The 17,092-nt window shown below is 36.4% G+C and overlaps 1 protein-coding gene across 1 annotated transcript; it reads right to left on the minus strand.

The window, feature by feature from the left end:
* Nucleotides 1-9,549: 9,549 nt before the first annotated feature.
* Nucleotides 9,550-16,270, minus strand: LOC149181185 (uncharacterized). Its single transcript, XM_089414109.1, is given in 5 exon segments — nt 9,550-9,661; nt 9,695-9,899; nt 9,995-10,593; nt 14,306-16,085; nt 16,088-16,270. Coding segments are annotated over 5 exon segments (2,802 nt in total). The 5' UTR covers nt 16,194-16,270.
* Between the last annotated feature and the right edge of the window lie 822 nt (nt 16,271-17,092).

Consider the following 17,092-nt stretch of genomic DNA (forward strand, 5'->3'; position numbering starts at 1 on the left):
TCTCTGGGATGAGGGATCCATATATAGATATTTTCAGGTGGGTGAGTCAGCTTCTGGGATTTCAATTAGTGTCATTTCTCTGATAGTTCTTGGTTCCACTTGGAGATTTCATGATCTCTTACTCATCCCTAGGCGAATTCAGGAGGCAAGTGTCAAATGAGCAGTTTCTAGAAGATTCTCTGGGTTTCCACCTAGCAAACTACTTCTGCCATTTTTCTGCTCTTGCTCATCGCACCCTACAGAAGGGATTTTCAGTATGCATCACACTTTTTGCATGTAGCATGTGAGATGCATCGCACCTTTAGCACTGAGCAGTCTGTATGGTCCAGTTTTGACCAGTTCTGAGTAGTTTTTCAGGGAGAACTTTTGGGATATGATGTAATCAGCTGACCTTGTTCCTTTAGGGTATGAAACAACACTTTTAGGTGCTTAGAAGCCCTTGGTTTATGGACATATGAGATTGGGGTTGCAGTGCCCAAATATGTCTATAACAATTCTTCATAAGTATTCATGCTTTATTACTTCGATGCCATCTATGTAAATAGATATTTTGTAATAAAGTGGATAACACACCATACCAAAGCATCCAAAAGGAATTTCCTTTGATTTCTGCTAGGGTTCTAGTATTTTGGTAACCCCCCCTTCTAACCAAATCTAGATCACAACCCTTATTTCAACCATGTGATAAGAGGCTAAGGTTGAGGCATTGAAACCTTAAATTCTCATAAAAATCCATTAAGGGACTCCATCCCCATAATTTCTTTTCACCCAACATAAAGGGTTAAACCCCAAATTCCCTCCTAAGCAATGGTTGACCACAAAGAGAATCCTTACATTTTCTCAAAAGTTGAGGATAGATTCTCAATAGGGCTTTGATTTGCAAACAAGACTCTTGATGGCACAAAGGTCTCCGCCGAGATACAATATCAACAAAAATCCTCAATTGTAGTGCCAATTACTAGGTCTTCTTTCCAAGAATTCAAAGAGGCCTTTATGCCTTGTTTTCTCCATCTGAGGTCTCCAAGCCTCTCATTCCATCCAAGGAAAACCTTCCCATTGGTCAATGGTCTGCACTAGGGTACATTATGGATGATTTAGACCTTTAGTTAGCCTTCAACATCTCCAAAGTTCTTTAGTGAACTCTTTCATGTTTCATTACATGTTTTGAGAAGAATATTGCCCTTAAGTCTCCCCTTTTTTAAAGTCAAGTATATTTTTCATTCCTTTGATAACCACATGATTCACAAGAACCTCTTATTACCTCAATTGGTTTGGAGCTTCTCTAGTCTCTCTAAGAAAAAACCATGGACACTAGCCATGTTTAATGATCCTGTTACATCTTGTCCATAACATGAAAGACATGATATGTAAGTATATTAATGATTTAATATGGGGCATATAAGTATTATACAACCATTTCATCTAGATCTACAATTCACGTCTTAAATAGAGATTATATAGACAATATCGCTCATTAAGCAAACAAACACTTAAACACAATATATTCCAATGATGACCATTTCTTTCTCATTAGCATAATTTATAATACAGAGATGAAGTCCACGAAGGTACCTATCTGATCAAGATCATATGCTATCTATAGTTGATGAGGATGATCCATGTTCCATCCCATCATAGGCTCAACCACACTATAATATTTCTTGTAGTTGCCCACACCTAATGATCGGGTGCTCAAAATTAGGCTCAAAAATAAAAGTGTCAAAATTTTGTTAAACTTAGCTTCAGATTGAAGAGCTCATCATTTTGATTCCAATAGTGTGAACGACACTCAAATCCGAGCTCGTATGTAGAAGTTATATCAAGTCAAAGTCCAAGTTTGACTTGCTCACATGGTAGGATTGGATGATGTGGAAAGGCCCTTCAGCGAATGAGGAGGCACCAAGTGGGAGGCCGCCATTGGCCCCCGCATATCACAAATCGCAAGTCGCAGACGAATCGTGTTAAAGAATCAGCCCCTGAGTAGGGAAGGGTTGCGATGTGATAAATCGCAATCACACTTCGCAAAAGATAGGCGAAAAGGTGTTAAAGAATCGGCTCTGACAGGTACTGGGTTGCGATGCGATTGCACATCACGTATCGCATGACACTACAGAATCAGCCCCGACAGGTTCCGGTTGCGATGCGATATCACAATCGCAAACTACAATAGGGCAAAGTCCTGCAGACCTTAAGACCACCGGAACTCCACCGATTGCGATATCCTGGATGCGATAAAGTTATGAGCTGCAGTTTAATGTCCCGTCGGGTCCGCCGATATCGTAATCGCACAATCGCTCATTTTTTCACAGACCATAAGCCTGCATAGCTTCGCCGATTGTGATTTGCGATGAACAATCAACCAACAGAATATGGTTTGCCATGCGATGAAATTTTCGCCCAGTTAGCGCGCTTTTGGGGCTACTTTGTAAGATCATGCTGAATGTGGAGCCTTTTGTGGAACGAATAGTGGGGAAACTAGGAAAAGTCATAACTCCTTCAGTTTTCCACCAAATTGGTTGCAAAAAGAGGCTAGATAGCCATCTTTGAGTATTATGGACTGATTGGAGTAGGTTTCAGAAGCATTTTAGCATTGTAAACACACATTTTTACACTTTTGAGCATAATAGAGAGGTCCAAGCCATTGGAAGCTGGACCAAGGAGACGTAGCCCAGGAGGGATGAACTCATTTATCATGTGCTTGTTGTAATGTGTTTTTGATGATGTTCCGTACATGTTTATGTTGCTGTTTAGTTTTTGGTTTATGTTAAATTGTTCATAAAATTAACATAAAAACTCTTCATTTCACTTGCAAAAATTGATGAATCCTTAAGCACAATGAAAGCATTTTGTTTATAATCTTAGGAAGATCTTAGAACTACAAACTAATATTCTAAATCAGATCACCTAAGTCAGACCAAGAATCCATGAGGGAATTTCTACTAAAAATATAGAGTGGAGTCATGAAGGCCTATCTCCTTTATCAAATTAAGACATCAAATTCTTTTTTATCATACCAAGCTCGTAGTCCTACACAACTGTTATGGGTGGTTTCTCAACTACTCTACACAACAAGAACCTTAAGAGAAACATCTATTAGGCTATTGGTGGTGTATACTTACATGAAAGAGGAGTGATACCTATCAAACACTGATTTTGGGCTCATCACATAACCAAATATGGCTATTGAAGACTGACACATGTTAAAAGGGAACCCCTTCACCACTTCCTATAGTCCATAAAACAATCTCCTTCTCTTCAATGCTTCTCATGCATAATATAACCAACAATTAAGTTTCTCTCGGTCTACCTGATTCAGTTTGAGGGATACCTCGCTAGTTTCCAAAACTAACACATTTTAATCCTTGACTTGCTCAAAGGCGTGTTATGACTGAAGGGATGCTATGTCTCCCACTATCTAAGTCCCTCTTCCACAAACCCTGTGGTTCAATATCCAGACTTTGAATTACCATTCAAGAGTTCACAAGCTAATATCACTCTATAGCACGTGGTGGGTTCAGGTTCACACAGTCTCTCTAAAATGGCTCTCCTCTGTTCTTGTGCATGCATATATTTTTCATTTTCCCCCTTATTTTATTTTTTCTATTTCCTTCATGGGTTTGTTTCTTCATGTTTCTTCCTTGAATGGTTTTCTATCAAGTTTTCCCATGTTGGTCAGTGGTAAATTTCCAAACCCTTAGACAGTCTTAGTACTACTACCCACTCCTCTCATAGCTGCGGGTATTTATTGTTGCACCTTCACATTAGATATTTTCTTAGGGAAAGGTTCAAAATATTGATTCTTATGTACATTTAGCTCAACCAATATCCATTGGAAAAAAATAATGTTCATATTCCCCTTTGTTTCCTCCCCTTCTCCTTATTACTTTTCATGGTTCATATCATATCAAGGCTTCACCGCTTCATTAGATGGTAAGTTAAATTGTGATTACAAGCATTCAAAGTCTTTTGGACATTAACATTTGCATTCCCATACAAGGACCAATAACATAATTAATTACAATTACAATGTCAACATGTTTAATCTTTGGGGATGTTACAATCCCCTCCCCCTTAAAGGAGCTACGTCCTCATTATTCACTCCATTTCAAATGTCATGTTCAATAACATTAGACTATTTCAAGTGCCTTTTGTTCATTGCAATAGTCATGGACTACTACCTTTCAATTGCACCAACATCTTTTCTCATTTGTATCATCATCATTCTTCATGTTCTTTATCCTTTCCACTACTTTAACAATGGTATTTTCTTCATGGTATAGTCACTTTCACACTTATGGCATTCCTACAATAATTATTAGCAAAAATGTGTATTAAAATATTTTTCTAAGCATAAACATTTTCCTAAATTTCACGAATCCAAAGAAACTATTTATTTGACCACAATACTTATCTATATGGTTATCCTTTGCTTCATCATGTTTCCAATATAACAAGTTTAGCTGACTACTTGTAATCAGATGTACTCATTCACTCTCCCAATTTAGTGATTGTGCAACAAGTCTCCCCTTCCCTGTAGTTACTCACCATTTCAATGTCCCGGTAATCCCCTTCCTTGGGTGTCCTACCCAACCAATATCCTCATGTCTTGCAAGCTCTTTTGCTTCTCAACCTTTAGCTTTTCCAACTAAGGAATTTACCAGATCCTTCTAAGGAGGCATCACATGGAATACTTCCAAATATTTCGTTGCACCACTATGATTTATAGCCATTTTCTAGTCTCCCTATATAGATACATCAACTCACATATATCACATGCATAGAGTTCCCATGAGATTTACCATAAAATTTTCAATCAACAATTTTATTTTCCAAACTTTCTTATATAAAAACCAAGTCTTACAACTAGGAGACTCCTCTCCTAATATTCAAATTTTTTTTTATTTGTAAATGATAACATTCCCATTCTTCACCAAAACCACACCCAATACATTCTACCTTCAATTTACATGTTCACATCCACTACAATGTGTTAGTCTCTCTAAATTAAAATCCTTTCAATATATCATTTATGACCATTACTAAATTGGTTTCAAAATCATCATTAGTTCATCCTTATGTCATCATATTCAATTGCATAAAAATAAAAGGAAAATCATTACACTGCACAACTCATTCAAAATTGTCTTAACCATATAGAAATTAAAGCTTTTCATACTCACAGATAAAAATGTCAAGCTCAAGAGTTTCGTTTTCATTTTCTCTACATACAAGATTCAATATTTCACACTTCAAGTGCTAAGTCGAGGCCTATTATCCGATCGAACATGGTCAAATAGGCTAAAACAATACAAAATGGAGTCCTTCACTAATCTCGTAAGATTAGTCCCTCGATGCCTCTCCTCCTTCGTTTTGTTATTCACATAATATTGTGAGCTTGTTAAACAATGCCTTTTATAACTAATAAAAAATTTAAAACATCAATAGGCTCATATAAAAATAAATTTAAACCATAAATTTTACTTATAAATATTTAAATTAATCATCATAAATTTTAATAATTAATAACTTAATTGTAAATATGTAAATTTGGCCTCATATAAAAATAAATTTAAACCATAAATTTTACTTACAAATATTTAAATTAATCTATCATAGATTTTAATAGTTAATAACTTAATTGCAAATATGTAAATTTAGTTTGGTTGATTTCACATACATCAATTCTCTTTCTAGCTAACCAAAGTCTTGTTTATTGTTATAACAAAAAGTTATTCCTTAAGGATGGTTATCAATTTCCACGGTTGATTTCAAATAAAGCAATTCTCTTTCCACAGTTGATTTCATATAAAGCAATTCTCTTTCTAGCTAACCAAAGTCTTGTTTCTTGTTATAACAAAAAGTTATTCCTAAGGATGGCTATCAATTTCCACCAAAATATTACAAAAAAATCTATTAGATATTAATGACAAAGTTTTTCTATATATAGATAAAAAAATTTCATTTATAGATATTGAACTATATTTAATTTGTATTTTCATTTATAGATATTGAACTATATTTAATTTGTTTATGATCTTTCAATGCAAAACAAAGTTTTTTAATGTTATTGTAAAGTTTTTTTTGTAAATTTTTAGAGTAAAAGTTGTGGTGAATCCCCAAACAAAATAGACATTTTTCACTTAATAATAATTATATTTAAATAAAATGAACATTTTTTATTTAATCATGATTATGTTATGTGAAATATAAGATATTATCCAGATTTTATATATAACCAAAAAAAATATTACTCATACATACATGAAAAACAAATAATCATTATAAAGTTTTGATTTATAAATTGATTGCCTCATTCATGGGCAAGCGGAACTGATAAAAATTATTGAATCACTAAAAGTTATAGAATTTAAATAAATAACTCGATGATGATAAAACTCACACTAATTAGCTGAATTATACCTTATGGTTTAAGCAATTACAAGGGGTGTTGTCTAACCAGCCCACAATTTTGACTTCTCACCAAAACCATTTGTAACTGGGTCAGATTTTCTCAAAATTGTATCAGAATTTTCATTTCATTATTTTACGGGAATTTTTAGACTACGCCATTACAAGGTTCCAATATAAACGACAATTACAAGATTCTAATAAAATCTCCAGCTATTCATGTCAAATGCTCAAAGCATCTTTGACAAGAAATGAAAAACGAAAAGTGGAGCAGAGAATTTTCTCTTCTCAATATTATGAATTAGTTAAGTAAGATTACATTGGAAGCATTAGTAATAAATGACTTGGAGTGAAAATCGACTAATTGAAACTGAACTAGGACACTTGGATGGACGGTTTTGACACCTAGTAGGTGGTTAGAATTAGATTCTCCAACACTTGCCCTTATTACAACCACATAAAAATTTAATTAAGATGTGTGCTAGTCTATGTCTCAGCTAGGCTTACAATGTGAAAAATTGACATCAACTAGATTTACTTTTCTTATTCTCTTCTTCCAGATCCTGTAGCCTCTAAGTTGTTTCAAGTTTTTCTTCTTGTTGTAGGCTTCAAATTTCAGTTTCTTTATTCGCTGGTGCAGGTCTTCCATCGTTCCAAACTGTCTAAGCATGCCCTGGACTTCTTCAAAAAATGGCTTGTATGTGGGTTGCTGCCACATATTATCTTATGTATTGCGCTTTTCATCATCAATCTGCTACAACATAAGATGAGAATACAAATTTATCTCTTCAAAACTCCAATACCTGAAAATTTCATTCATGTGTTCATCATGCATGTTGTCTTCAACATTCATTTCTGCAGCTTCTATGTACACCTCATTTAGACATGGTGTTGCAAGCCATGCTTCAAGGAACTTTAGCTCTTCTTCATAATCGTTCTGTGTACCTAGACACTAGAAATCAATGTTAGAATTAAAAGCATTTGTAGAACCACATTGGTTCTTTTCTCTAATGAGAGCTTTCTCCTGTTGCACTTCCAACTTTTCTTCTGCCTATGTCTATGTTTTATCTTTATGGACTTCCTTCTTTGCCTTTGTTTGTATCTTTGTTTTTGTCTTCGTCTCTTCCACTTCTTTACTAACCTGTGCTTCTGTAGACCTGTTGTCTTCCACTTGGTTTTTAGATCCAAGTGAGATTTTCTCACTAAATAACATCATGTCTATATGATGTTTTTGTTGCATCATCTGCAACCATTCATCATTAGCAAACAATTCTTCATCAAATTTTACATCAACAATATTAATTGTTGAATTCACCATAGTATTCGTTGCTCCAATGAAAACTTCACTGTCATCAACAATCCCTATTGCTGGATTCACCAATTTGTCATCAACAAGTTTTGTTGTTAGATTCACCAAATTGTCAGCAACAAGCTTTGTTGCTGGATTCACCAAATTTTCATCCACTTGCAACTGTGCATAGTGGGATTCACAATCATTTATGCACTCCTTCTTTGCTTCTTCTGCAAATTTATCACAATCATCGTCTGTTTGTGGCTGAGCACAGTGGGATTCAACAAACATTTTATCTTCAACTTCAATGCTCCCCCTTACACCAAAACTTTTCTCAAGGTATCACAAGCTTCCTTGGATGTCTTGGCATCTGAAATGAGGGGAAGAATGACATTCTTCTGTCTTTTCACCTCCAAATCTAAAAATGCCTCAAACATCTCTTGTTGTTGCTTTGACCTTCTCAGCCTCTTGGATTTTTCCATTTGTTGAGTGTTGGCTCACTATGATTCAACAAGCCAATCAAATAGTAAACATAACAACTATGTGCAATGGCTACGCTTTTGTTTCGCACTAAAAATTTACTCTTGTTCCACAACAACTTTCTTTATTTAAAAAAAAACAAACATAAACCAAACCATATCATATAAATCCAACCTTTTTAAAAGAATTCATGCACCTTTTTAACCCAAAATAAATAAATAAATAAAAATAAAAATATTTCAACATATAACTCTTTTTATTTTTTTAAATCCCTTTAATATTTCAACATATAACTCTTTTTATTTTTTTAAATCACATGGATGCCTTTTTAAAGGCTCTTTAGTATTTCAAGATGGAACGCAAAGCCCTTTTAAAAAAAACACATGAGCCCTTTTAAAATAATGCAATTAGAGGCTTTTAAAAATTACATAAAATGAAACCCTTTCGAGAATTACTTAGCAGCTTTATCCTTTAGGGACTCATTACCCTCCATTATCATTCGCCTCCAAGGAACTCGTTCAATCGTAAATACCTTTGTTGAAATCACGTGCATTTACTGGTGGCCTACGGCAGGGCATTTACCGATGGCGTATCGCAGCGTTTTTGTGAATTTCGGGAGTTTACCAAGTTCAACGCACGGCTCTCTGGGCATGGGTGCGTTGAGTACTAAAGATTTTTTTTTTTTTTTTTAATTTTGGTTTCCTTTTTCAGAACTGGCTATTTCTGGTTTTGTGAAAGGTTTTTCTAATTTTTTTCCAAACTTTTATTGCTCTCTCAAAGAGTGTTATGCAGGTTTGCTTTTGCTCTCATTTGGCTAACTGGCTGCTCTCTAGCTATGATAAGAAATGTAGAAACAAAAAAATGGAGCAAAAAGATTTGCTCCTCTAACCATGATACTAGGATAAGAAATGAAAAAACAAAAAATGAGCAAAAAGATTTGCTCTTCTCATATTACGAATAATAGAACATAAGATTTGGTCTTCTCAAGATTATGAATTAGTAATATGAATAATAGAACATAAGATTTGGTTTTCTCAATATTTTGAATTAGTTAAATAAAATTATATTGGAAAACACTAGACTATGAAACCTAAAAAATGGTCGGAAATAAATTTTTCAACAATTTTCTAACTGGCTAACTGGCTGCTCTCTAGCTATGATAAGAAATGAAGAAACCAAAAAAGGAGCAAAAAGATTTGCTATTCTCTTAAAAAAAACTAGACTAATTAAAATTGAATTAAAGCACTTGAATGAAACCTAAAAAATGGCTATTCTCTTAAAAAACTAGACTAATTAAAATTGAATTAAAGCACTTGAATGAAACCTAAAAAATGGCTGGAATTAAATTTTCCAACGATTTTCACCAACCTTCATATACGCTGCAGTATCTCTAACACTTGCTTCATGGAAGGCCGCTGATTTGGCAATTTGCTCGTACACAACAACCCAATTTTTAACAGACGGAGTGTTTGCTCTCCACAACTTCTACCTTCACCATCAGCTTGTAGAATTCGCGAGTCCAATATCCCCTGCTGCACCACCACTTCCCACTCCTCTAACTCTCTGCACGGTAATTTGCTGCGGATCCATCCCACAATGTCAAGGCTTTCTCCGTATTCCATTTCGCCGGTTGCTCTCTTTCCACTTACAAGCTCCAGCAGCACCACCCCAAAGCTATATACATTGCTCTTCTCATTCACCTTCATACCCATGCAGTACTTTGCAACAATACCAAAACCGATGATGTATCACATATGGCACCCACCAAAAAAGACTTGAAATGAATTGTTAGGAATAGCATACAATACTTTTTACCTGGGGCAATGTAGCCATGAGAACCCTTGAAACCAGAAATTGTCAAAGCATCCCCTCCAGCCTCCAACGGATGATGACGAGATGATATTCTTGTGGCTAAACCAAAATCGACAATCTTGGCTTCAAACTCTGAGTCCAGCAATATATTACTGGATTTCACATCTCTATGCAATATTGGAGGCCTACAATCATTATGCAAATAGAAGAGCCCACGAGCTACACCAACTGCAATCTTGTGGCGGACTGGCCACTCCAGTATTGCCATTGATTCTGATCCATGAAGGTGATCAAACAGGCTTCCATTTTGTATGTATTCAAATACCAATAACTTGAAATCTGAGTCTGCGCTTGAGATGCAGCACAGGAGTTTTAAGATGTTGGCGTGTCTGATCAAACCCAGGGTCTCAACCTCCGCTTCAAATTCAGTTTTCTTGTTCTTCATAATTTTCTTCACAGCCACCTGCTGCCCGTTTGGGAGAGTCGCCTTGTAGACTTCTCCAGCTCCACCGGCTCCAATCACATTCTCCTCTGTCAATTGCGGTAGGATGTATTTTTCATCCAGTTCCAGGCCTTTGTGAAAATATTCAATATTGTAAGAACTCATGTGAAATCGTGCCAAAAGATCTCTGGCATATTTTGGTTGAGAAATGGTAATGCCAGAATCACATTGATGGATCTCTAGTCCAAGGAAGAAATTTAGCAAGCCCATGTCGTCATAGAAAACCGCTTATGCAATGCAGTTTTGATGTTAGTAATGACAGAAGCTGAACTACCCGTTATCAAAAGATCATCTACGTAGAGTACTATGATCAACAAGGAGTCAATTTTCTTCAGAAAATAAACATTGGAATCAGATTTGCAGCGTACAAAATTTTGAGATAACAAATAAGAATCCATCTTTGCATACCATGCTCTAGGTGCCTGCTTGAGGCCATAGAGAGTCTTCTTTAGTTTGCATACCAGAGATGAATTCTGCATGTATCCTGGTGGCTGCTCCATGTAGATTTCCTCCTCGAGATCACCATGAAGAAAGGCATTCTTCACATCCATATGATGCACCTCCCATCCTCTTGTTGCTGCAATGGAGAGAGCTAGCCGAATGGAATCCATTTTTGCCACTGGAGCAAAAGTCTCATCATAGTCAACACCATGTACTTGCTGAAAACCATTTGCTACCAATCGTGCCTTATATCGACTAACTTGGCCATTTGATGCTTTCTTGGTCCGGTAAACCCACTTGCATCTCACAAGTTTGCGATTTGAAGGTAGCGGAACCAAATCCCAAGTCTGGTTCTCAATGAGAGAGTTATATTCCTCATCCATGGCAGCTTCCCATTCAGGATGCCCATTTGCTTCTGCATAAGTTTGTTGATCAGATCCATGCATCATATAAGCATGCATGGGCATGGATGGCTCCATAGCTAAGAGTGCTTGCGGATCTTCCTCAAACAGAGGGATAGAGGCAGGATCATCAAGAATATCACTCATGCTGCGCCATTTTTGTGTTGAAGGTGGTCGAGAATCTTCCGAACTACATGCAGAAGTATGATCTCGATGTTCAACAACTGGTGGTCTAACAGGGGTCACAGGAAAAGACTCATCTTCATCAGAACGCTGGTCTGAAGTTTCATCTGCATACTCATCAATGAGTGGTGATGAAAATTTGGTAACAAGTTCATCTACTGGTGCATGCGAAATATCTTTGTCAAACTTTACACTCCTTTCAATAAAGATCTCTTCAGTGTGGATATCAAGCAATCTGTACCCTTTGACTTCATCAGAATATCCAACAAACATGCATGCTTTGCTTTGAGGCTCCAAAGCCTTTCTCTTCTTTGGAGGAATGCGGGCCCATGCTCGAGATCCAAAAATGCGGAAATGACTAACTTCAGGTTGCATGCCAGTCCAAGCCTCAAAAGGTGTTTTTCCAGTAACAGATTTATGAGGAGATCTGTTTTGGATGTATGAGGCACAATTAATAGCTTCGGCCCACAATTTCGACAGAAGAGATCTTGCATGCAACATGCAATTAGCCATCTCTTTCAAAGATCAATTTTTCCTTTCAGCCACACCATTTTGCTGTGGAGTGTAAGGAACTGTATGCTGCAACTGTATTCCTGCTTCATCACAAAGATTCTTGATATCTTTGTTGACATATTCCGTCCCATTATCTGTGCGGAGTATTTTGATGCGTTTCCAGACTGATTTTCTGCATGCGCTTTGAAAATCTTTAGATGTTGAAAAACTTCAGACTTGTGTTTCAATAAGTAAACCCAAGTGAATCTCGTGTAATCATCTATAAATGACAACACATATCTTGCTTTGCTCATTGAAAGCACCGGAAATGGACCCATGAGATCACTGTGTACAAGTTCCAAAGGTGAAGAGGCTCTCCATGCATGCCCCTTCTTGAATTTTTCTTGTGGATGCTTTCCAAGAGCACATCCATTACAAACACCATCTGAAAATTCAATGGTTGGCAATCCTTTGACCATCCCTTGCTTACTAAGCTGTTGCATATATCTGAAATTCAAGTGCCCAAATCTCTCGTGCCAAATCCTACTTTCTTCATTTGCATGCGTAAGTAGCAAAATAGAATCGGATTGAGGAACAAAAATAGAAAATGTATACAGGCGAGATTGATCATTTACCTTGCCAGATGCAATCTTCAAATTGGTTTGCATGTCATAAATGCTCACGGAATTTGGGGTAAATTCCACTTTCCTTCCGCTGCCTGTGTGTGTCATCTGATACACTGAGAGAAGATTCACAGAAAGCCTTGGAATATGCAAGACATTTTCAAAACTTCCATCTTCGAATTGCACTCTTCCTTGTCTAGTTGCTGCAACTGCAGAATTATCCCCCATGAGAATGGGAGGACCTTAGTATGCATGTAGAGAAGAAAAGGATTCCTTTGAAGAAGCCATATGATGTGAAGCTCCTGAATCGATGATCCATCCTTGTGGTGCAGAATGAAGAGCAATCAAAGCATGCCCGTTACCTCTTGGATCTGGTGCTTTTTCTCCAGACTTCTTCTTAGCATTCTCAGGAATGTGGTCTCCAAGATTGTGTTGCTGGAGTGTCTGCGCCATAAGATCTATAGTCTTCTTCATGCATGCAGATTCAGGATGAAAACCACAGTGGCAATAATTGCACATTGATTGCCCTTTCGTTCCTTTCCTTTCCTTTGAGCCAGATGATCCATCAGGGGGTTTGGGATGTCCTCCCTTTCTTGGATCAGGATCCTTCTTCCCTTTTCCTTTCTGATGGTCTTTGGAATTTGCCTTTCCTTTTGTATGCACAGTAAGTGCATGCGCTTTGGAATTTTTAAGTGTGCCCATTTTGATGAGCTTATCTTGCTCATGCATCAAAGACTGAATAAAAGAATCCAGTGAGGGCATCTTCCAAGCTGCACCAGTTGCAGATCTAACTGTGTGGAATGTAGAGACGAATACTGCATACTCTGGACCAAGTTTTGATAAAATGGAAAGAATCAACTTATTTTCTTGCTTGGATTTGTCGATCCCGCATCCTTTCAGCTGAACCAACAAGGCTTTATACCTTGTGAAAAAATCTTGAATGTTCTCAAAGTTTCTCGGATCTAATGAGTTTAACTCATTTTCGAGAATGTGACCTTGCATTTCATCCTGTTTTCCAAACAATCCTTCCAATTTTTTCCATACTTCATTTGGAGTTGAACATGATTCAACATGAAATAGCAGTTCCGGAGAAATAGATAAACATAGGATGCCGAAGGCCTCGTCCATGCGATTGAAATATCTTGTTTTCTCCATTGTGGATGTTGGTTCAACTTCCGTTTCCATGGTTATTCGAAATAAGCCTCTACTTCTAAGATGAAGTTGAATCTTTGGCTTCCATTTGAAATAATTATATGGAGTGAGAATTGCTGATTGTGGAAACTCCAATTTAGACTCCATTCTTGTTGTTGCTTCAATCTTCTGAACCTGCAAATAAAATTGCTTGTGCACTGATTACAAATCCTTGTGCTCTGATACCATGTAAGATTTTTGAGATACACAGATCTAGATCTGCAAAACAATAAACAAGCTTGCAAGAGAAGGAAGGAAGCGAGCAAGAACTGAGAAAAGAATGAAATTGATTCTACAATATTAGTTTTTGGAATAAATACATAAAAGCAACTAAGTTAAGCTTAGTTGTGCATGCAATAACTAAAGCTAAGTGTGCTTTATCTTATGTTAATGTGTACATGTGCCACATGCAAGCAATAAGTTAACTGGAGCTAATCTAGGTGCATGTACAACAACACAGCTAGTCTAAGTGCATGTACACCAACAAATATTCCATTTCAACGTTGATTTGCTCATAAAGAAATTGCTGAGTTTGGTATGGGTATTGAAACAAGCAACATAAACCAAACACGAAAGCAATACAATTGCTACTATTGGGACTAAAATTACCTGTAATAATGCATCTCCTTTCTTTGAAGAACATGATCGGACCCTAAGCAGAGCTGGATCACCACAGAGATTGGGATCGCTGAGAAAACTATCTTTAAAAGCCCAAACCTGGAAAGAGAAAGGAATTGAACCAGACAAGCTGTTACCAGATACGTTGAAAAGGGTCAACCTCAGATTCCCCAATTCAGGAGGAATACCCCCCTCCAGTAGATTGTTTGACAGGTCCAGAGAGTCCAAAGTTGACATGGAGCCTAGCCATGCAGGAATTTCTCCCGCTAACTGGTTGTTCGCCAGATTCAGTTCACAGAGAACTGCCAATGACATTATTCCTTTTGGAATTTCGCCAGACAATAAATTGTGATCAAGCTGGATGCTAGTGATTGAATGCAAACCTGCAAGTTCATCAGGAAGAGGTCCCCACAGTCGGTTATTGCTTGCACTAAAGTTGACAAGATTCCTCAACTGTCCAATCTGGGAAGGAATGAGTCCACTGAACTGATTGTTGGAGATCTGTAACCATTGCAGTTCCTTTGCCCTACCAATCTCTTGGGGAATGTGGCCGTCAAACATATTATTATAGAGCTTCAGTTCTATAAGATTTTGAGAGCTCCATAATGCCAGAGGAACCTCACCACTTAGCTGGTTTTCATAGAGCTGTGCGTATTGCAGACTGTTGCAAGAGTCTAAGGACTGCAAGCTCCTATTGAAATTGTTTGAAAATATAACCAACGCATAAAGATTTCTTCCCTCACATAGATGTGCAGGCAGAGGACCCCTGAAATTGTTCTCTGAAACATCAACAAGCCAAAGATCAGAGTTTGTGCCCAGATTCTGTGGCAGCTGCCCAGTAAGCTTGTTACTGTTGAGATCCAAGCTTGTGAGGTTAACAAGCATTCCTAGCTGTGCAGGGACGGACCCCGTGAGGTTGTTCTCCCACAAAGACAAGGTTTCCAAATGGGCCAAATTTGCAATTGTTTCAGGAATTGTTCCATTCAGCTGATTACTTGAAAAGTCCAAATATTGTATGCTCCTCAGCCCGTCAATATTATGCGGGATTTCTCCAGACAGCTGGTTTTCCCATAGAGATAGTTCTGTCATCTTTGACAAATTCATCAAACTTGCGAGAATGTTGCCCGAGAGATGATTCTTAGACAAATCCAAGCTCTCCAGCTCCGTCAAATTGCCGAGAAAAGCAGGAATTGAACCAGTCAGCATATTAACATCCAGCCACAGTGTCTTCAGATTCGGTAACATGACGAAGCCTGGAGGAATATCTCCAGAAAAATTGTTATACCCCAACTTCAAATGACTCAACTCACTCAGTGCATAGATGTTATGCGGTAAGCTTCCTACGAACAGGTTCTCTGACAAATCCAACGTCTGCAAATGCTTGCAAGACAACAATCCATTGGGAAATGGACCTCCGAAATGGTTGGATTGCAGTACCAAATCTGTGAGATTGTGAAGGCCACATATAGTAGAAGTCAACCTTCCTGCAATGGAAGCGTTGGAGAAATTAAGTTTAGTAACGACATTGAATGGAGTATTACAAAATACTCCATTCCAACCACATGGATTTTCATCAGACGCATTCCAGTCGCTCAAAACATGATGTTTGTCGATCCAATCCATCTCTTTTATTTGCAGCAGGATTTCCCTTCGTCAGAGATGGCATTGCATGAAAGAAGATGTAGCAAGAGACTGAGGATAAAGAAGAGGAGCGTTCTGAGAAATTTGGATTCGAAAGAGAGGCAGACCATGGTTGTTTGGCGTTTTAATTTGGCTCTGTAAAAACGAAGTACCCACAAAAACAAATGTAACCAGCTCTGTAAAAGTGTCAATATGTGGTTTTGATAGGTTAATAATGAGAGCATATGTTTATATTCATTATGATTATCAAAGTTATAATGAAAAGTATCTATAAAATATTTTACAATGATTATCAGGATAAAAAGTAGTATTATGTAATAGGTTAATCAGTGGCTTTGCATCTTGTCCATGCGATAAGAATAAAATGATATTCATTAGATAAAATAGAAAAGCAATAAATAAATCATAAATCATTGACTTTGTTGATAATGCTAGATATTTATATTAGGAAAATGATTATAAAAAGTATTATCAAAATTATAATAAAAAAATATATTAAATATTTTAACAAGATTATAAAAATTATAATATAAAATATAAAATAATATATTATTTGATTTTAACTAAAAATTAATGAAAATTTGATACGAGTTTTAATAGCATATTAATTTTTATTGATTTGTTATTTTCAATAACTTTATCCATATATAAATATACAATTTTTTATATATTAAAATAAATATATAAAATATGTTTATTAATATTACATACTATTTTTATAAGTTTTCAATAATTATGGAATATCTATATAACTTTTATGAGTCTTTAGTTTACTTTATTTTATTCAATGAGTGTAATGAACATCTATACCACTTTGAAAATTTTATATAGGGACACTCAAATTATCTACTAACCATAGAGTCTCCATCTCACTCTTCTCCATCCCACTCTTGCAAGATTTCAATTTATTTATCATTTGTGTATAATTTCCACTTTGTGTGGAGATACTTTGTGATAAATTCAATAATAAATTAATTAAAACCAACCAAAAAAAATATATAACCAAGCA

The sequence above is a fragment of the Pinus tabuliformis genome, chromosome 3_2, assembly GCF_031772625.1.
Source record: "Pinus tabuliformis cultivar Carrire ecotype Pingquan chromosome 3_2, CPIR1, whole genome shotgun sequence".
Lineage (NCBI taxonomy): Eukaryota > Viridiplantae > Streptophyta > Pinopsida > Pinales > Pinaceae > Pinus > Pinus tabuliformis.